A 22,211-nucleotide genomic window follows, 5' to 3' on the forward strand; every position below is an offset into this window, starting at 1 on the left:
CTGCTAGCCCCAGTCCGCAGGATCATCGACCTCAACCGCACCTTCCCGCACACTCCCCTCAATTCCTGCAATGCTCAAAACTCTTCACACATCATGGCACGGTTCGAAAGAGTGTGCAGGGACAGAGTGACCCAGGGGTTGTGTGTGCATCGATCTCTGCAGGCGGCAGGACATATTGAGAGAGTGGGTTAGGAAAACAGACGGGATCTTGGGCTTCATAAATAGAGGCATTGAGTACAAAAGCAGGGACTTTGTGCCGAACCTTTATAAAGCTCTGGTTCGGCCACAACTGGTGTATTGTGTCCAGTCGCGGTCGCCAGACTGGGGGAAGGATTTGAGGGTCCCTGAGAGGGTGTGGAGGAGATTTACCAGAATGGGGGGGATTTTAGTTACAAGGTTAGGTTGGAGATACTGGGGGGTGGGGTTGTTCTCCCCGGAGCGAAGGAGATCGAGGGGGGGAGATTTGATCGAGGGGTAGGAGATTCTGACAGGTTTAGATAACGTGGACAAAGTAAAGCTGTTCCCATTAGCTGTGGGTACAAGGACTCGGGGAGGGGCGGGGGGGGGGGCGACACAGATTGGAGATTTCGGGCAAGAGATGCGGGGGACGGGAAGCGTGAGGGAGAACTGTTTTTACACGACGTGTGGTAAAGAGCGGGAACTCGCCGCCTACGAGGGCGGAGGACGCGGAGACGGTGAGCGATTTCGCAAGGACGGGCAGTAAACAATGGTGGGATCGAGCGGGGTGGGGGTGGGGGGGGGTGGGTGGCGGAGGGTGGAACGGGAGCGACCGGGTCCCTTCCTGCACCGCGAGGACCGCACGGCTCCGTGACCGGCACTCACCAGGAGGTTCACTCGATGGCGCTGGCAGGCGTCGCCCATCTCGAGGGAGAACTGCGACGCCGAGGTCCTGCCCTTCGCTCCAAACTCCGCCCTGCTCTCCTGCCTGCCCTCATCCAGAGCCAAGGTGTAGTTGAGGGATGCGCTGAGGGAACCTGAGGGATCCGAAGAGAGGGGCCCGTTAGCCGGGGAGTCACGGTTCACCTCGACGTGAAACACTGGAGTGTTGCGTCCAATCTCCCTCTCTCTCCCCCTCCATCTCTCTCCCCCTCCCTCTCTCTACCCCCCCTCCATCTCTCTTCCCTCACTTCCCTCTCCCTCCCCCTCCCCACCACCGCCGTGTTCCCCCCCACCACCCCGGCTTTCTCTCTCTCGTTCTTCCTAACCCCACTCCCACTCTTTCACTCCCTCTCTTTCCCTACCCCCCCCCCCCCACCATGACCAGCACCCTCACTCACCCTCCTCGCCCTCACTGACTCCGGCCAAGCCAGCAAGGAGTGCCTCCCTCACTCCCGGCCATGCCGCGGACCCTCGTGGAGAAGCTGTCGGGAGTCACCCGAGGATTTTCAGACTCACCCAGGCCATCGCGTGTTATCTTCTCGAGGTGAAAGCAGAGATGGAGGTCGACGTGCAGCCTCTGGCCGCTCCCACCCGCACTGCACTCGAAGGCTGCCAGCGGGATCTCCGCGGGCTCGAATGTCACGTTCGTCGTGACCCTCAGGACCGGTGCTGACCTTCAGGTGAAAGGTCACAGCGTCAGGGCAAGGCAAGTGGTCACGAATAGCACGGGGGTTAGATACAGAGTAAAGCTCCCTCCACACTGTTTCCCCCCCCCCCCCCCCCCGCCCCCATCAAACACGTCCAAGGCAGGTACAGCACTGGAGTTGGCTGCTGCCTGATTGCGACTGCTGAGCACTGAAAGCATCAATGCAGTGCAGCTGACCGTGCTGCAGTCAGGTGCAGGATTTGTTGCTGGCCAGAGAGAGAGAGAGAGAGAGCTGCAGGAAAGAAGATAAAAATAAAACGGAGGTAACGGGTGGGGTTAGATGGTTCTTACCTCAATATCACAGCCCCGCCCCGGGCTCCGATCAGCAGATCCGTCAGTCCGTCTCGAGTCAGGTCCATCCGCCCGTCGATCGATGTCCCAAAATATTTCAGTTCCGGGGCTGTCCGGGACCCAGCGATTCTCTGTCGGGGGTGGGTGAAAAAGAGAAGGGGGAGGTGGATTCAGAATGAAGGGGAGTCAGTCTGTGATGTGGGGACTAGGGGAATGTGTGAAGGAGGGATAGAGAGAGTGAGGCCGAGCGGGAGAGAGGAAACGAGAGTGTCCCCTCTCTACCTCCGCTGACCCCTGACCTCGAGCCCCCGCCCCCTCCCCTCCCCCGCCCTCCCCCCGGGCTGACCTCTGACCTGGCTGTAGCCGGGGCCGATTCCGGTCCTGCTCCCGCGGTAGATGTAGACGCAGCCGCGGTGTCCGTCCTCCAGCGGCGCCCCCACGGCCACCTCGCGCAGTCCGTCCCCGTTCAGGTCCCCCAGCGCCGCCAAGGCGCTGCCGAAGCGGCCCAGTCCGTCCCCGGCCTTCCCCCGGAGGGTTAGGTGGCAGGAGAAATTGCCCTGTGTGGAGGGGAGGGGGCAGAGTGAGCGGAGAGAGAGAGAGAGAGAGCGTTAAGAGTTCAGGCGGCCCAAACATGACCGGTTCGCCTCGTTGGCAGAGACGCCCTCTCGGGGTCACCGGTGATACAGCACTGCAGGCCTTCTCGCTTCCCGCCGCGCTTACCTGGGCGGAGACGGCGCACAGCCACACTTGACCCCCAACCCCAGCTTCGTGGTAGAGGGGAGCTCCGATCATCACCCAGTCGGTCTCCCCATCGCCCTCCAGATCCACAGCAAGCAGCTCCATCCCGAAGTAGGATCCGATCTAACGGGGCAGGGAATCAGGAGAGCAGTCAGGCCTCTCGCAAGGATGGACACAGTGTCTGCTCCCCCCTCTAACAGTGTGACACTCCCTCAGTACTGACGCTCTGACAGTGCGGCACTCCCTCAGTACTTATCCTCCGACAGTGTGACACTCCCTCAGTACTGACCCTCCGACAGTGTGACACTCCCTCAGTACTGACCCTCCGACAGTGCAGCACTCCCTCAGTACTGACCCTCCGACAGTGCAGCACTCCCTCAGTACTGATCCTCCGACAGTGCGGCGCTCCCTCAATACTGACCCTCCGACAGTGCAGCACTCCCTCAGTACTGACCCTCCGACAGTGCAGCACTCCCTCAGTACTGATCCTCCGACAGTGCGGCCCTCCCTCAGTACTGATCCTCCGACAGTGCGGCGCTCCCTCAGTACTGATCCTCCGACAGTGCGGCGCTCCCTCAGTACTGACCTTCCGACAGTGTGACACTCCCTCAGTACTGACCCTCTAACAGTGTGACACTCCCTCAGTACTGACCCTCCGACAGTGTGACACTCCCTCAGTACTGACCCTCTGACAGTGTGACACTCCCTCAGTACTGACCCTCTGACAGTGTGACACTCCCTCAGTACTGACCCTCCGACAGTGTGACACTCCCTCAGTACTGACCCTCTAACAGTGTGACACTCCCTCAGTACTGACCCTCTAACAGTGTGACACTCCCTCAGTACTGACCCTCTGACAGTGTGACACTCCCTCAGTACTGACCCTCCGACAGTGCAGCACTCCCTCAGTACTGACCCTATGACAGTGTGACATTCCCTCAGTACTGACCCTCTGACAGTGCGGCACTCCCTCAGTACTGATCCTCCGACAGTGCGGCGCTCCCTCAGTACTGATCCTCCGACAGTGTGACACTCCCTCAGTACTGACCCTCCGACAGCGCGGTGCTCCCTCAGACCCGGGTGATCGGGGGGTGGGGGGGGCGGTGTGGGTGGGGGTGCTTCTCGGCCCAATTTTGGCTTCACAGCCCGGAGCTCAGTTACCCACCTGTTGGCCCTCGATGTTCTGTTCCGCCGACCATGTGGTGTCCCGGGAGTCCCGCCGGAAGACGACCACCCGTCCGACGTGTTTGTAGCGGGGGGCCCCGACGAGGCAATAGCGTTGGCCCTGTCTCCGTGCCTCGGCCAGCGAGTACCCTGAGAGAAGGAGGGGAGGGAGAGGCGACACATTGTGTAAGGAGAGGAGGCAACAACGAGGCGGGGGGGGAGAGAGACTGAGGGAGATATTAAGAGAGCCTCTTACCGAGGTAGGCATTCACTGTGTCATCTGTTGCTGACATGTTTACAACAGTAGTCTTGTCAACACGCATCTCAACGAGTGCTCCCGACCAATCAAAAGCCCCAACAGCCCCCAGAGTGATGGAGTCCTGTGAGGGACAAGAGAAAACGTGAGAGAGTTCCTTTCCCCGATTCCAGAGTGACAGAGCGCGGGATTGATACGGGGCTACGGAGAGAGAGCGGGGCAGTGGGATTAGTTTGTGAATTGATACAGGGATATGGGGAGAGAGCGGGGCAGTGGGATTAGTTTGGGGATTGATACAGGGATATGGGGAGAGAGAGCGGGGCAGTGGGATTAGTTTGGGGATTGATACAGGGATATGGGGAGAGAGTGCGGGGCAGTGGGATTAGTTTGGGGATCGATACGGGGATACGGGGAGAGAGCGGGGCAGTGGGATTAGTTTGGGGATTGATACAGGGCTATGGGGAGAGAGCGGGGCAGTGGGATTAGTTTGGGGATTGATACAGGGCTATGGGGAGAGAGCGGGGCAGTGGGATTAGTTTGGGGATCGATACAGGGATATGGGGAGAGAGAGCGGGGCAGTGGGATTAGTTTGGGATTGATACTGGGCTACGGGGAGAGAGCGGGGCAGTGGGATTAGTTCAGGGATCAACACAGTGTCAATGGCCAAGTGACTCGGCCTTTCCGACTCGATAATGCCTGGAATTTTCCACCAAGGACCCATACTCACTGAGGTGAACAAAGAACTGAATCCCGTTTGTGCCAACTCTAACTTGAAAGTACTTTCTCCTGACGATTGGCCAGTTCCTGAAAGGATTGAGAGTGACAAGATTAAAAGGTAGTTACATAAAAGGGGGAGTGTGTGGTGGGGTAGATGAGAATAGCAGAAGAAGGAAACAGGAGGGAAATGGAGAGTGGACCAATCTTGAGTTTTGATAGAAAAAGACAGGGGTGACATATAGGGTCACACTGGGATAGAGTGGGATACAGAGAGGGGAGAGACTGGGGAACAGTGGGATATAGAGAGGGGAGAGACTGGGGAACAGTGGGATATAGAGAGGGGACAGACTGGGGAACAGTGGGATATAGAGAGGGGAGAGACTGGGGAACAGTGGGATATAGAGAGGGGAGAGACTGGGGAACAGTGGGATACGGAGAGGGGACAGACTGGGGAGCAGTGGGATACAGAGAGGGGACAGACTGGGGAACAGTGGGATACAGAGAGGGGACAGACTGGGGAACAGTGGGATATAGAGAGGGGACAGACTGGGGAACAGTGGGATATAGAGAGGGGACAGACTGGGGAACAGTGGGATATAGAGAGGGGACAGACTGGGGAACAGTGAGATATAGAGAGGGGACAGACTGGGGAACAGTGGGATACAGAGAGGGGACAGACTGGGTAACAGTGGGATATAGAGAGGGGACAGACTGGGGAACAGTGGGATACAGAGAGGGGACAGACTGGGGAACAGTGGGATATAGAGAGGGGACAGACTGGGGAAAACTGGGATATAGAGAGGGGACAGACTGGGGAACAGTGGGATATAGAGAGGGGACAGACTGGGGAAAACTGGGATATAGAGAGGGGACAGACTGGGGAACAGTGGGATATAGAGAGGGGACAGACTGGGGAACAGTGGGATACAGAGAGGGGACAGACTGGGGAACAGTGGGATATAGAGAGGGGACAGATTGGGGAAAACTGGGATATAGAGAGGGGACAGACTGGGGAAAAGTGGGATATAGAGAGGGGACAGACTGGGGAACAGTGGGATATGGAGAGGGGACAGACTGGGTAACAGTGGGATATAGAGAGGGGACAGACTGGGGAACAGTGGGATACAGAGAGGGGACAGACTGGGGAACAGTGGGATATAGAGAGGGGACAGACTGGGGAAAACTGGGATATAGAGAGGGGACAGACTGGGGAACAGTGGGATATAGAGAGGGGACAGACTGGGGAACAGTGGGATATAGAGAGGGGACAGACTGGGGAACAGTGTGATATAGAGAGGGGACAGACTGGGGAAAACTGGGATATAGAGAGGGGACAGACTGGGGAACAGTGGGATATAGAGAGGGGACAGACTGGGGAACAGTGGGATATAGAGAGGGGACAGACTGGAGAACAGTGGGATATAGAGAGGGGACAGACTGGGGAACAGTGGGATATAGAGAGGGGACAGACAGGAGAACAGTGGGATATAGAGAGGGGACAGACTGGGGAACAGTGGGATATAGAGAGGGGACAGACTGGGGAACAGTGGGATATAGAGAGGGGACAGACTGGGGAACAGTGGGATACAGGGAGGGGACAGACTGGGTAACAGTGGGATATAGAGAGGGGACAGACTGGGGAACAGTGGGATATAGAGAGGGGACAGACTGGAGAACAGTGGGATATAGAGAGGGGACAGACTGGGGAACAGTGGGATATAGAGAGGGGAGAGACTGGGGAACAGTGGGATATAGAGAGGGGACAGACTGGGGAACAGTGGGATATAGAGAGGGGACAGACTGGGGAACAGTGGGATATAGAGAGGGGACAGACTGGGGAACAGTGGGATATAGAGAGGGGACAGACTGGGGAACAGTGGGATATAGAGAGGGGACAGACTGGGGAACAGTGGGATATAGAGAGGGGACAGACTGGGGAACAGTGGGATATAGAGAGGGGACAGACTGGGGAACAGTGGGATATAGAGAGGGGACAGACTGGGGAACAGTGGGATACAGAGAGGGGACAGACTGGGAACAGTGGGATATAGAGAGGGGACAGACTGGAGAACAGTGGGATATAGAGAGGGGACAGACTGGGGAACAGTGGGATACAGAGAGGGGACAGACTGGGAACAGTGGGATACAGAGAGGGGACAGACTGGGGAACAGTGGGATACAGAGAGGGGACAGACTGGGGAACAGTGGGATACAGAGAGGGGACAGACTGGGGAACAGTGGGATACAGAGAGGGGACAGACTGGGGAACAGTGGGATACAGAGAGGGGACAGACTGGGGAACAGTGGGATACAGAGAGGGGACAGACTGGGGAACAGTGGGATATAGAGAGGGGACAGACTGGGGAACAGTGGGATACAGGGAGGGGACAGACTGGGTAACAGTGGGATACAGAGAGGGGACAGACTGGGGAACAGTGGGATATAGAGAGGGGACAGACTGGAGACCAGTGGGATATAGAGAGGGGACAGACTGGGGAACAGTGGGATATAGAGAGGGCACAGACTGGGGAACAGTGGGATATAGAGAGGGGACAGACTGGGGAACAGTGGGATATAGGGAGGGGACAGACTGGGTAACAGTGGGATACAGAGAGGGGACAGACTGGGGAACAGTGGGATATAGAGAGGGGACAGACTGGAGAACAGTGGGATATAGAGAGGGGACAGACTGGGGAACAGTGGGATACAGAGAGGGGACAGACTGGAGAACAGTGGGATACAGAGAGGGGACAGACTGGGGAACAGTGGGATACAGAGAGGGGACAGACTGGAGAACAGTGGGATATAGAGAGGGGACAGACTGGGGAACAGTGGGATATAGAGAGGGGACAGACTGGGGAACAGTGGGATATAGAGAGGGGACAGACTGGAGAACAGTGGGATATAGAGAGGGGACAGACTGGGGAACAGTGGGATATAGAGAGGGGACAGACTGGGGAACAGTGGGATATAGAGAGGGGACAGACTGGGGAACAGTGGGATATAGAGAGGGGACAGAGTGGAGAACAGTGGGATATAGAGAGGGGACAGACTGGGTAACAGTGGGATATAGAGAGGGGACAGACTGGGGAACAGTGGGATATAGAGAGGGGACAGACTGGGGAACAGTGGAATATAGAGAGGGGACAGACTGGGGAACAGTGGGATACAGAGAGGGGACAGACTGGGGAACAGTGGGATACAGAGAGGGGACAGACTGGGGAACAGTGAGATACAGAAAGGGGACAGACTGGGGAACAGTGGGATATAGAGAGGGGACAGACTGGGGAACAGTGGGATATAGAGAGGGGACAGACTGGGGAACAGTGGGATACAGAGAGGGGACAGACTGGGGAACAGTGAGATACAGAAAGGGGACAGACTGGGGAACAGTGGGATATAGAGAGGGGACAGACTGGGGAACAGTGGGATATAGAGAGGGGACAGACTGGGGAACAGTGGGATATAGAGAGGGGACAGACTGGGGAACAGTGGAATATAGAGAGGGGACAGACTGGGGAACAGTGGGATATAGAGAGGGGACAGACTGGGGAACAGTGTGATATAGAGAGGGGACAGACTGGGGAACAGTGGGATATAGAGAGGGGACAGACTGGGGAACAGTGGGATACAGAGAGGGGACAGACTGGAGAACAGTGGGATATAGAGAGGGGACAGACTGGGGAACAGTGGGATATAGAGAGGGGACAGACTGGAGAACAGTGGGATATAGAGAGGGGACAGACTGGGGAACAGTGGGATATAGAGAGGGGACAGACTGGGTAACAGTGGGATATAGAGAGGGGACAGACTGGGGAACAGTGGGATACAGAGAGGGGACAGACTGGAGAACAGTGGGATATAGAGAGGGGACACACTGGGGAACAGTGGGATATAGAGAGGGGACAGACTGGGGAACAGTGGGATATAGAGAGGGGACAGACTGGGTAACAGTTGGATAGAGAGAGGGGACAGACTGGGGAACAGTGGGATACAGAGAGGGGACAGACTGGGTAACAGTGGGATATAGAGAGGGGACAGACTGGGGAACAGTGGGATATAGAGAGGGGAGAGACTGGGGAACAGTGGGATATAGAGAGGGGACAGACTGGGGAACAGTGGGATATAGAGAGGGGACAGACTGGGGAACAGTGGGATATAGAGAGGGGACAGACTGGGGAACAGTGGGATATAGAGAGGGGACAGACTGGGGAACAGTGGGATATAGAGAGGGGACAGACTGGGGAACAGTGGGATATAGAGAGGGGACAGACTGGGGAACAGTGGGATATAGAGAGTGGACAGACTGGGGAACAGTGGGATATAGAGAGGGGACAGACTGGGGAACAGTGGGATATAGAGAGGGGACAGACTGGGGAACAGTGGGATATAGAGAGGGGACAGACTGGGGAACAGTGGGATATAGAGAGGGGACAGACTGGGTAACAGTGGGATATAGAGAGGGGACAGACTGGGTAACTGTGGGATATAGAGAGGGGACAGACTGGGGAACAGTGGGATATAGAGAGGGGACAGACTGGGGAACAGTGGGATATAGAGAGGGGACAGACTGGGGAACAGTGGGATATAGAGAGGGGACAGACTGGGAACAGTGGGATATAGAGAGGGGACAGACTGGGGAACAGTGGGATATAGAGAGGGGACAGACTGGGGAACAGTGGGATATAGAGAGGGGACAGACTGGGGAACATTGGGATATAGAGAGGGGACAGACTGGGGAACAGTGGGATATAGAGAGGGGACAGACTGGGTAACAGTGGGATATAGAGAGGGGACAGACTGGGGAACAGTGGGATATAGAGAGGGGACAGACTGGGGAACAGTGGGATATAGAGAGGGGACAGACTGGGGAACAGTGGGATATAGAGAGGGGACAGACTGGGGAACAGTGGGATATAGAGAGGGGACAGACTGGGGAACAGTGGGATATAGAGAGGGGACAGACTGGGGAGCAGTGGGATACAGAGAGGGGACACACTGGGGAACAGTGGGATATAGAGAGGGGACAGACTGGGGAACAGTGGGATACAGGGAGGGGACAGACTGGGTAACAGTGGGATATAGAGAGGGGACAGACTGGGGAACAGTGGGATATAGAGAGGGGACAGACTGGGGAACAGTGGGATATAGAGAGGGGACAGACTGGGGAACAGTGGGATACAGGGAGGGGACAGACTGGGTAACAGTGGGATATAGAGAGGGGACAGACTGGGGAACAGTGGGATATAGAGAGGGGACAGACTGGGGAACAGTGGGATATAGAGAGGGGACAGACTGGGGAACAGTGGGATACAGGGAGGGGACAGACTGGGTAACAGTGGGATATAGAGAGGGGACAGACTGGGGAACAGTGGGATATAGAGAGGGGACAGACTGGGGAACAGTGGGATATAGAGAGGGGACAGACTGGGGAACAGTGGGATACAGGGAGGGGACAGACTGGGTAACAGTGGGATATAGAGAGGGGACAGACTGGGGAACAGTGGGATATAGAGAGGGGACAGACTGGGGAACAGTGGGATATAGAGAGGGGACAGACTGGGGAACAGTGGGATACAGGGAGGGGACAGACTGGGTAACAGTGGGATATAGAGAGGGGACAGACTGGGGAACAGTGGGATATAGAGAGGGGACAGACTGGGTAACAGTGGGATACAGAGAGGGGACAGACTGGGGAACAGTGGGATATAGAAAGGGGACAGACTGGGGAACAGTGGGATATAGAGAGGGGACAGACTGGGGAACAGTGGGATATAGAGAGGGGACAGACTGGGGAGCCCGTGTTCATCCTTTGCATTCACTTGGCTTCCGACCTCTTTCCTCTGCTCTCCCTGGGCGGACAAGGTAAAATGCCTGCTTCCCCTCGGAGGTCCGAGGTCCGTCCCTCACCTTCGATGGCGAAGATTTTGTCCTTTATTCTGTTGTTGAGTCCCTCCAACGCGGAGAAGCTGTCTGCCTTGAACACAAAGTCTTTGGACGGCTTGGAGGCGATGATGTCGAGTTCCTCGGTCGCCTTTTTGGTGCTGAAAGCATCGCCCACCTGAAACGGAGAAGGGGAGTCGGGTGAAAGGGGAACGGTCGAGGTGGGGGGGGGGTGGGGCGGGGAGGTGCGCAGCACGGGCCGCTGACGGGCGCGAAGGGGCCCGCGTGTCGGACTCACTGACCCCGATTGCGTAGCGAAGGATGTTCTTGGCATTGGCTGCTCGGATGGCCTCCTCGAAAGTCACATCGACGTCATTTGACTCGCCGTCCGTCACCACGATCATGACAGAGATGGCGTCCGGCCGAGCCCCCCGCTCCGCGACGAAGATCTTCTCTCTGAAGGGACGAGGAGGGGCACAGTGGGGTTCGGTCCAACACCACCTTCCAGCACCAAAACCTCCACCCTCGGCCAGTTCCCGCTTTTCCCACCTCCGTCCCTCCCTCCCGATCTCCGTCACCTCCGCCGCTCCCCTCCTCTTCCGTGACCCTTCAGGGGAATGCCCTTCAGCCCCTCGCTCCTACTCTCCCATTCTGTCCCCTCCCCCTCCGCCCCAACCTCCGAGGGCGGCATCTCCTTCCGCCCAGAAACTCCGGGCGCGGTCCGAACCCGTCTTCGCGACCCCTCCCTTCCCGCCGCGGTCCGCGGATACGCACGTGACGTGTTTGATCCCCGTCGGAGTGAAAGTGACGGAGTTCATCTGCCGGATGAGGTTGATCAGGTGCTCCCTGTCCGCACTCCGCCTGTACGCGTCGAAGTCAAACTCCGTCCTGGCTTCGTCAGAGAACTGCACGACGGCAAACTGCGGCGGGGATAGCGGGGAGAGGGTTAATCACCCCGGCTGCTTTCCCCACCGGCCCGCCGCCCCACCCCGCAGAATTCCCAGCCTCTGACCTGCTCCAGTCCGGCTCCTGGTCGATGGTGACCACCCAACCCCCCCTGGGATGGTGATAGCGGGGGGTGGGGGGGATTCGGCGATGGTGTCCGAGGGGTCGCGAAGGGACCGTTCGCAAGGGTTGACGGGGAGAGACCGGGAGAGTCTGGGATCGTTCTCCGTCGAGCGGAGAAGGTTAAGAGGAGATTTAATCGGGGCGTTTAAAATCAGGATGGAGTTCCGGCGGAGTGAATACAGGGATACGGTGCGGGGGGAAAGAGCAGGGGGGGATTAATTGGATCGAGATTTCAAAGAGCCGGCACAGGATTGAGGGGCCGAATGGCCTTCCCATGTCTCTGTATTATCCGAGATTGAGGACTTTGCTGAGCATCGCCCTCGTCCCATCGTCTCTCTCACCTGGACGTCCTTGTCTTTCAGCAGTTTGATCACAGACAGCATGAAATTCTTCACCCTCTGGAAGTCTGCATTACTGATACTCCCAGAACCATCAATCAGGAGCGCGACGTCCAACATGGCCTTGGGACAGCCTGTGGAGAGCAACGGAGGTCAGGGGCAAGGCAGAAACCCAGACAGAGCACCGGACACAGCCCCCAGACAGAGCACCGGACACAGCCCCCAGACAGAGCACCGGACACAGCCCCCAGACAGAGCACTCAACACAGCCCCCAGACAGAGCACCAGACACAGCCCCCAGACAGAGCACCGGACACAGCCCCCAGACAGATCACTCAACACAGCCCCCAGACAGAGCACTCAGCACAGCCCCCAGACAGATCCCCGGACACAGCCCCCAGACAGAGCCCCGGACACAGCCCCCAGACAGAGCACCGGACACAGCCCCCAGACAGAGCACTCAACACAGCCCCCAGACAGAGCACTCAACACAGCCCCCAGACAGAGCACTCAACACAGCCCCCAGACAGAGCACCGGACACAGCCCCCAGACAGAGCACCAGACACAGCCCCCAGACAGATCACTCAACACAGCCCCCAGACAGAGCACTCAGCACAGCCCCCAGACAGATCACTCAACACAGCCCCCAGACAGAGCACCGGACACAGCCCCCAGACAGAGCACCGGACACAGCCCCCAGACAGAGCACTCAACACAGCCCCCAGACAGAGCACCGGACACAGCCCCCAGACAGAGCACCGGACACAGCCCCCAGACAGAGCACTCAACACAGCCCCCAGACAGAGCACTCAACACAGCCCCCAGACAGAGCACTCAACACAGCCCCCAGACAGAGCACCGGACACAGCCCCCAGACAGAGCAACCGACACAGCCCCCAGACAGATCACTCAACACAGCCCCCAGACAGAGCACCGGACACAGCCCCCAGACAGAGCACTCAACACAGCCCCCAGACAGAGCCCCGGACACAGCCCCCAGACAGAGCAACCGACACAGCCCCCAGACAGAGCACTCAACACAGCCCCCAGACAGATCACTCAACACAGCCCCCAGACAGATCACTCAACACAGCCCCCAGACAGAGCACTCAACACAGCCCCCAGGCAGAGCACCGGACACAGCCCCCAGACAGAGCACTCAACACAGCCCCCAGACAGAGCACTCAACACAGCCCCCAGACAGAGCACCGGACACAGCCCCCAGACAGAGCACTCAACACAGCCCCCAGACAGAGCACTCAACACAGCCCCCAGACAGAGCACCGGACACAGCCCCCAGACAGAGCACTCAACACAGCCCCCAGACAGAGCACTCAACACAGCCCCCAGACAGAGCACCGGACACAGCCCCCAGACAGAGCACTCAACACAGCCCCCAGACAGAGCACTCAACACAGCCCCCAGACAGAGCACCGGACACAGCCCCAGACAGAGCACCAGACACAGCCCCCAGACAGAGCACCAGACACAGCCCCCAGACAGAGCACTCAACACAGCCCCCATACAGAGCACCGGACACAGCCCCCAGACAGAGCACCAGACACAGCCCCCAGACAGAGCACCAGACACAGCCCCCAGACAGAGCACTCAACACAGCCCCCAGACAGAGCACCCGACACAGCCCCCAGACAGAGCACTCAACACAGCCCCCAGACAGAGCACTCAACACAGCCCCCAGACAGATCACTCAACACAGCCCCCAGACAGAGCACCAGACACAGCCCCCAGACAGAGCACCGGACACAGCCCCCAGACAGAGCCCCGGACACAGCCCCCAGACAGAGCACCAGACACAGCCCCCAGTCAGAGCACCGGACACAGCCCCCAGACAGAGCACCGGACACAGCCCCCAGACAGAGCACCGGACTCAGCCCCCAGACAGAGCACCGGACACAGCCCCCAGACAGAGCACCGGACACAGCCCCCAGACAGAGCACCAGACACAGCCCCCAGACAGAGCACTCAACACAGCCCCCAGACAGAGCACCGGACACAGCCCCCAGACAGAGCACCGGACACAGCCCCCAGACAGAGCACCGGACACAGCCCCCAGACAGAGCACCAGACACAGCCCCCAGACAGAGCACCGGACACAGCCCCCAGACAGAGCACTCAACACAGCCCCCAGACAGAGCACCGGACACAGCCCCCAGACAGAGCACCAGACACAGCCCCCAGACAGAGTACCGGACACAGCCCCCAGACAGAGCACTCAACACAGCCCCCAGACAGAGCACCAGACACAGCCCCCAGACAGAGTACCAGACACAGCCCCCAGACAGAGCACCAGACACAGCCCCCAGACAGAGCACCAGACACAGCCCCCAGACAGAGCACCGGACACAGCCCCCAGACAGAGCACTCAACACAGCCCCCAGACAGAGCACCAGACACAGCCCCCAGTCAGAGCACCGGACACAGCCCCCAGACAGAGCACCAGACACAGCCCCCAGTCAGAGCAACGGACACAGCCCCCAGACAGAGCACTCAACACAGCCCCCAGACAGAGCACCGGACACAGCCCCCAGACAGAGCACCGGACACAGCCCCCAGACAGAGCACTCAACACAGCCCCCAGACAGAGCACCGGACACAGCCCCCAGACAGAGCACCGGACACAGCCCCCAGTCAGAGCACTCAACACAGCCCCCAGACAGAGCACCAGACACAGCCCCCAGACAGAGCACTCAACACAGCCCCCAGACAGAGCACCAGACACAGCCCCCAGACAGAGCACTCAACACAGCCCCCAGACAGAGCACCAGACACAGCCCCCAGTCAGAGCACCGGACACAGCCCCCAGACAGATCACTCGACACAGCCCCCAGACAGAGCACTCAACACAGCCCCCAGACAGAGCACCAGACACAGCCCCCAGACAGAGCACTCAACACAGCCCCCAGACAGAGCACTCGACACAGCCCCCAGACAGAGCACTCGACACAGCCCCAGACAGAGCACTCAACACAGCCCCCAAACAGAGCACCAGACGCAGCCCCCAGACAGAGCACCGGACACAGCCTCCAGACAGAGCACTCAACACAGCCCCCAGACAGAGCACTCAACACAGCCCCCAGACAGAGCACCCGACACAGCCCCCAGACAGAGCACCAGACACAGCCCCCAGACAGAGCACCAGACATAGCCCCCAGACAGAGCACCGGACACAGCCCCCAGACAGAGCCCCGGACACAGCCTCCAGACAGAGCACACAACACAGCCCCCAGTCAGATCACTCAACACAGCCCCCAGACAGAGCACCGGGCACAGCCCCCAGACAGAGCACTCAACACAGCCCCCAGACAGAGCACCAGACACAGCCCCCAGTCAGAGCACCGGACACAGCCCCCAGACAGAGCACTCGACACAGCCCCCAGACAGAGCACTCGACACAGCCCCCAGACAGAGCACCAGACACAGCCCCCAGACAGAGCCCCGGACACAGCACCCAGAGAGAGCACCGGACACAGCCCCCAGACAGAGCACCAGACACAGCCCCCAGACAGAGCACTCAACACAGCCCCCAGACAGAGCCCCGGACACAGCCCCCAGACAGAGCACTCAACACAGCCCCCAGACAGAGCACTCGACACAGCCCCCAGACAGAGCACCAGACACAGCCCCCAGACAGAGCACCGGACACAGCCCCCAGACAGAGCACCGGACACAGCCCCCAGACAGAGCACCAGACACAGCCCCCAGACAGAGCACCGGACACAGCACCCAGACAGAGCCCCGGACAGAACACCAGACACAGCCCTGGACAGAACCCAGACAGAACACCAGACACAGCCGCGGACAGAACCCCAGACAGAACACCAGACACAGCCCCAGACAGAACACCAGACACAACACCAGACACTCACTCACTCACTCACTCACTCACACCGACACAGTCCCACCCGCAGACCAAGACACATATCCAGACACAGGGGCCAGATACAAACACAGGGTGAGAGGGCAGGTTCAGGGGAAGACAGCTATTCAACCTTGATAGGCAGGTGTTAGGTTCTTGGCAGATGTGAGTGTGCTGTCAAACTGGTAACAGATCCCATTGATGTAGGTGTTTTGGCCGCAGCTGTAGGACAGCGAGGGAGCACAGACCTGGAGCAAAGAGCGAAGACAAGGAGTTAGTATAACCGATCAATTCATGTGGAGCTCTGCACTGTCGGAGGGTCAGTACTGTGAGAGTGCCGCACTGTCGGAGGGTCAGTACTGTGAGAGTGCCGCACTGTCGGAGGGTCAGTACTGAGGGAGCTCCGCACTGTCGGAGGGTCAGTACTGAGGGAGCTCCGCACTGTCGGAGGGTCAGTACTGAGGGAGCTCCGCACTGTCAGAGGGTCAGTACTGAGGGAGCGCCGCACTGTCGGAGGGTCAGTGCTGAGGGAGTGCCGCACTGTCGGAGAGTCAGTACCGAGGGAGCGCCGCACCGTCGGAGGGTCAGTACCGAGGGAGCTCCGCACTGTCGGAGGGTCTGTACTGAGGGAGCGCTGCACTGTCGAGGGGTCAGTACTGAGGGAGCTCTGCACTGTCGAGGGGTCAGTACTGAGGGAGCGCCGCACTGTCGGAGGGTCAGTACTGAGGGAGTGCCGCACTGTCGGAGGGTCAGTACTGAGGGAGCGCCGCACTGTCGGAGGGTCAGTACTGAGGGAGCTCCGCACTGTCGGAGGGTCAGTACTGAGGGAGCTCCGCACTGTCGGAGGGTCAGGACTGAGGGAGCGCCGCACTGTCGGAGGGTCAGTACTGAGGGAGTGCAGCACTGTCGGAGGGTCAGTACTGAGGGAGTGCCGCACTGTCGGAGGGTCAGTACTGAGGGAGCTCCGCACTGTCGGAGGGTCAGTACTGAGGGAGTGCCGCACTGTCGGAGGGTCAGTACTGAGGGAGTGCCGCACTGTCGGAGGGTCAGTACTGGGGGAACTCCGCACTGTCGGAGGGTCAGTACTGAGGGAGGGCCGCACTGTCGGAGGGTCAGTACTGAGGGAGAGCCGCACTGTCGGAGGGTCAGTACTGAGGGAGGGCCGCACTGTCGGAGGGTCAGTACTGAGGGAGGGCCGCACTGTCGGAGGGTCAGTACTGAGGGAGCTCCGCACTGTCGGAGGGTCAGTACTGAGGGAGCTCCGCACTGTCAGAGGGTCAGTACTGTGAGAGTGCCGCACTGTCGGAGGGTCAGTACTGAGGGAGGGCCGCACTGTCGGAGGGTCAGTACTGAGGGAGCTCCGCACTGTCGGAGGGTCAGTACTGTGGGAGCTCCGCACTGTCGGAGGGTCAGTACTGAGGGAGCTCCGCACTGTCGGAGGGTCAGTACTGAGGGAGCTCCGCACTGTCAGAGGGTCAGTACTGAGGGAGCGCCGCACTGTCGGAGGGTCAGTACTGAGGGAATGCCGCACTGTCGGAGAGTCAGTACCGAGGGAGCGCCGCACCGTCGGAGGGTCAGTACCGAGGGAGCTCCACACTGTCGGAGGGTCAGTACTGAGGGAGCTCCGCACTGTCGGAGGGTCAGTACTGAGGGAGGGCCGCACTGTCGGAGGGTCAGTACTGAGGGAGGGCCGCACTGTCGGAGGGTCAGTACTGAGGGAGCTCCGCACTGTCGGAGGGTCAGTACTGAGGGAGCTCCGCACTGTCAGAGGGTCAGTACTGTGAGAGTGCCGCACTGTCGGAGGGTCAGTACTGAGGGAGGGCCGCACTGTCGGAGGGTCAGTACTGAGGGAGCTCCGCACTGTCGGAGGGTCAGTACTGTGGGAGCTCCGCACTGTCGGAGGGTCAGTACTGAGGGAGCTCCGCACTGTCGGAGGGTCAGTACTGAGGGAGCTCCGCACTGTCAGAGGGTCAGTACTGAGGGAGCGCCGCACTGTCGGAGGGTCAGTACTGAGGGAATGCCGCACTGTCGGAGAGTCAGTACCGAGGGAGCGCCGCACCGTCGGAGGGTCAGTACCGAGGGAGCTCCACACTGTCGGAGGGTCAGTACTGAGGGAGCTCCGCACTGTCGAGGGGTCAGTACTGAGGGAGCTCCGCACTGTCGAGGGGTCAGTACTGAGGGAGCGCCGCACTGTCGGAGGGTCAGTACTGAGGGAGTGCCGCACTGTCGGAGAGTCAGTACTGAGGGAGTGCCGCACTGTCGGAGGGTCAGTACTGAGGGAGCTCCGCACTGTCGGAGGGTCAGTACTGAGGGAGCTCCGCACTGTCGGAGGGTCAGTACTGAGGGAGCGCCGCACTGTCGGAGGGTCAGTACTGAGGGAGCGCCGCACTGTCGGAGGGTCAGTACTGAGGGAGTGCCGCACTGTCGGAGGGTCAGTACTGAGGGAGTGCCGCACTGTCGGAGAGTCAGTACTGAGGGAGCTCCGCACTGTCGGAGGGTCAGTACTGGGGGAGCTCCGCACTGTCGGAGGGTCAGTACTGAGGGAGCTCCGCACTGTCGAAGGGTCAGTACTGAGGGAGCTCCGCACTGTCGGAGGGTCAGTACTGAGGGAGCGCCGCACTGTCGGAGGGTCAGTACTGAGGGAGTGCCGCACTGTCGGAGGGTCAGTACTGAGGGAGCGCCGCACTGTCGGAGGGTCAGTACTGAGGGAGCTCCGCACTGTCGGAGGGTCAGTACTGGGGGAGCTCCGCACTGTCGAAGGGTCAGTACTGAGGGAGCTCCGCACTGTCGGAGGGTCAGTACTGAGGGAGCTCCGCACTGTCGGAGGGTCAGTACTGAGGGAGCGCCGCACTGTCGGAGGGTCAGTACTGAGGGAGTGCCGCACTGTCGGAGGGTCAGTACTGAGGGAGCTCCGCACTGTCGGAGGGTCAGTACTGAGGGAGCTCCACACTGTCGGAGGGTCAGTACTGAGGGAGCGCCGCACTGTCGGAGGGTCAGTACTGAGGGAGTGCCGCACTGTCGGAGGGTCAGTACTGAGGGAGTGCCGCACTGTCGGAGGGTCAGTACTGAGGGAGCGCCGCACTGTCGGAGGGTCAGTACTGAGGGAGCTCCGCACTGTCGGAGGGTCAGTACTGAGGGAGCTCCGCACTGTCAGAGGGTCAGTACAGAGGGAGCGCCGCACTGTCGGAGGGTCAGTACTGAGGGAGTGCTGCACTGTCGGAGGGTCAGTACTGAGGGAGCTCCGCACTGTCGGAGGGTCAGTACTGAGGGAGTGCCGCACTGTCGGAGAGTCAGTACCGAGGGAGCGCCGCACTGTCGGAGGGTCAGTACTGAGGGAGCGCCGCACTGTCGGAGGGTCAGTACTGAGGGAGTGCCGCACTGTCGGAGGGTCAGTACTGAGGGAGTGCCGCACTGTCGGAGGGTCAGTACTGAGGGAGCGCCGCACTGTCGGAGGGTCAGTACTGAGGGAGCTCCGCACTGTCGGAGGGTCAGTACTGAGGGAGCTCCGCACTGTCAGAGGGTCAGTACAGAGGGAGCGCCGCACTGTCGGAGGGTCAGTACTGAGGGAGTGCTGCACTGTCGGAGGGTCAGTACTGAGGGAGCTCCGCACTGTCGGAGGGTCAGTACTGAGGGAGTGCCGCACTGTCGGAGAGTCAGTACCGAGGGAGCGCCGCACCGTCGGAGGGTCAGTACCGAGGGAGCTCCGCACTGTCGGAGGGTCAGTACTGAGGGAGCGCTGCACTGTCGGAGGGTCAGTACTGAGGGAGCGCCGCACCGTCGGAGGGTCAGTACCGAGGGAGCTCCGCACTGTCGGAGGGTCAGTACTGAGGGAGCGCTGCACTGTCGGAGGGTCAGTACTGAGGGAGTGCAGCACTGTCGGAGGGTCAGTACTGAGGGAATGCCACACTGTCGGAGGGTCAGTACTGAGGGAGCTCCGCACTGTCGGAGGGTCAGTACTGAGGGAGCTCCGCACTGTCGGAGGGTCAGTACTGAGGGAGCTCCGCACTGTCGGAGGGTCAGTACTGAGGGAGTGCAGCACTGTCGGAGGGTCAGTACTGAGGGAATGCCACACTGTCGGAGGGTCAGGACTGAGGGAGCTCCGCACTGTCGGAGGGTCAGTACTGAGGGAGCTCCGCACTGTCGGAGGGTCAGTACTGAGGGAGCTCTGCACTGTTGAGGGGTCAGTACTGAGGGAGTGTCACACTGTCAGAGGGTCAGTACTGAGGGAGCGCCGCACTGTCGGAGGGTCAGTACCGAGGGAATGCCACACTGTCGGAGGGTCAGGACTGAGGGAGCTCCGCACTGTCGGAGGGTCAGTACTGAGGGAGCTCCGCACTGTCGGAGGGTCAGTACTGAGGGAGCTCCGCACTGTCGGAGGGTCAGTACTGAGGGAGTGCAGCACTGTCGGAGGGTCAGTACTGAGGGAATGCCACACTGTCGGAGGGTCAGGACTGAGGGTGCTCCGCACTGTCGGAGGGTCAGTACTGAGGGAGCTCCGCACTGTCGGAGGGTCAGTACTGAGGGAGCTCTGCACTGTTGAGGGGTCAGTACTGAGGGAGTGTCACACTGTCAGAGGGTCAGTACTGAGGGAGCGCCGCACTGTCGGAGGGTCAGTACCGAGGGAGCGCCGCACCGTCGGAGGGTCAGTACTGATGGAGTGCCGCACTGTCGGAGGGTCAGTACCGAGGGAATGCCGCACTGTCGGAGGGTCAGTACCGAGGGAGTGCCGCACTGTCGGAGGGTCAGTACTGAGGGAGCGCCGCACTGTCGGAGGGTCAGTACTGAAGGAGTGCTGCACTGTCGGAGGGTCAGTACCGAGGGAGTGCCGCACTGTCGGAGGGTCAGTACTGAGGGAGCGCCGCACTGTCGGAGGGTCAGTACTGAGGGAGTGTCACTCTGTCGGAGGGTCAGTACTGAGGGAGTGCCGCACCGTCGGAGGGTCAGTACTGATGGAACTCCGCACTGTCAGAGGGTCAGTACTGAGGGAGCGCCGCACTGTCGGAGAGTCAGTACCGAGGGAGCTCCGCACTGTCGGAGGGTCAGTACTGAGGGAGCGCTGCACTGTCGAGGGGTCAGTACTGAGGGAGTGTCACACTGTCGGAGGGTCAGTACTGAGGGAATGCCACACTGTCGGAGGGTCAGTACTGAGGGAGATCCGCACTGTCGGAGGGTCAGTACTGAGGGAGCTCCGCACTGTCGGAGGGTCAGTACTGAGGGAGTGCAGCACTGTCGGAGGGTCAGTACTGAGGGAATGCCACACTGTCGGAGGGTCAGCACTGAGGGAGCTCCGCACTGTCGGAGGGTCAGTACTGAGGGAGTGCAGCACTGTCGGAGGGTCAGTACTGAGGGAATGCCACACTGTCGGAGGGTCAGTACTGAGGGAGCTCCGCACTGTCGGAGGGTCAGTACTGAGGGAGCTCCGCACTGTCGGAGGGTCAGTACTGAGGGAGCTCTGCACTGTTGAGGGGTCAGTACTGAGGGAGGGTCACACTGTCAGAGGGTCAGTACTGAGGGAGCGCCGCACTGTCGGAGGGTCAGTACCGAGGGAGCGCCGCACCGTCGGAGGGTCAGTACTGATGGAGTGCCGCACTGTCGGAGGGTCAGTACTGAGGGAATGCCGCACTGTCGGAGGGTCAGTACTGAGGGAGTGCCGCACTGTCGGAGGGTCAGTACCGAGGGAGTGCCGCACTGTCAGAGGGTCAGTACTGTGGGAGTGCCGCACTGTCGGAGGGTCAGTACTGAGGGAATGCCGCACTGTCGGAGGGTCAGTACTGAGGGAGTGCCGCACTGTTGGAGGGTCAGTACCGAGGGAGTGCCGCACCGTCGGAGGGTCAGTACTGAGGGAGTGCCGCACTGTCGGAGGGTCAGTACTGAGGGAATGCCGCACTGTCGGAGGGTCAGTACTGAGGGAGCTGCGCACTGTCAGAGGGTCAGTACTGAGGGAGTGCTGCAGCGTCGGAGGGTCAGTACTGAGGGAGTGCCGCACTGTCGGAGGGTCAGTACTGTGGGAGCTCCGCACTGTCGGAGGGTCAGTACTGTGGGAGTGCCGCACTGTCAGAGGGTCAGTACTGAGGGAGTGCCGCACTGTCGGAGGGTCAGTACTGAGGGAGTGCCGCACTGTCGGAGGGTCAGTACTGAGGGAGCTGCGCACTGTCAGAGGGTCAGTACTGAGGGAGTGCCGCAATGTCGGAGGGTCAGTACTGTGGGAGCTCCGCACTGTCGGAGGGTCAGTACTGTGGGAGTGCCGCACTGTCAGAGGGGCCGTCTTTCGG

At 59.9% G+C, this 22,211-nt stretch overlaps 1 protein-coding gene across 1 annotated transcript in view; it reads right to left on the reverse strand.

Moving 5' to 3' along the window:
- LOC137364260 (integrin alpha-X-like) overlaps nucleotides 1-22,211 on the reverse strand; it is a 43,411-nt gene that overhangs the window by 16,746 nt on the left and 4,454 nt on the right. Inside the window, exons 6-18 of the mRNA XM_068027588.1 lie at nucleotides 16,073-16,187; nucleotides 12,065-12,195; nucleotides 11,430-11,575; nucleotides 10,958-11,111; nucleotides 10,683-10,833; nucleotides 4,783-4,859; nucleotides 4,056-4,179; nucleotides 3,801-3,949; nucleotides 2,618-2,758; nucleotides 2,251-2,454; nucleotides 1,898-2,028; nucleotides 1,417-1,574; nucleotides 844-995 (exon numbers count right to left, since the gene is read on the reverse strand). Coding sequence (XP_067883689.1) covers nucleotides 844-995; nucleotides 1,417-1,574; nucleotides 1,898-2,028; nucleotides 2,251-2,454; nucleotides 2,618-2,758; nucleotides 3,801-3,949; nucleotides 4,056-4,179; nucleotides 4,783-4,859; nucleotides 10,683-10,833; nucleotides 10,958-11,111; nucleotides 11,430-11,575; nucleotides 12,065-12,195; nucleotides 16,073-16,187 — 1,833 coding nt within the window. The remainder of the gene's footprint in view (nucleotides 1-843; nucleotides 996-1,416; nucleotides 1,575-1,897; nucleotides 2,029-2,250; nucleotides 2,455-2,617; nucleotides 2,759-3,800; nucleotides 3,950-4,055; nucleotides 4,180-4,782; nucleotides 4,860-10,682; nucleotides 10,834-10,957; nucleotides 11,112-11,429; nucleotides 11,576-12,064; nucleotides 12,196-16,072; nucleotides 16,188-22,211) is intronic.

The sequence above is a fragment of the Heterodontus francisci genome, unplaced genomic scaffold (genome assembly GCF_036365525.1).
Source record: "Heterodontus francisci isolate sHetFra1 unplaced genomic scaffold, sHetFra1.hap1 HAP1_SCAFFOLD_882, whole genome shotgun sequence".
NCBI lineage: Eukaryota > Metazoa > Chordata > Chondrichthyes > Heterodontiformes > Heterodontidae > Heterodontus > Heterodontus francisci.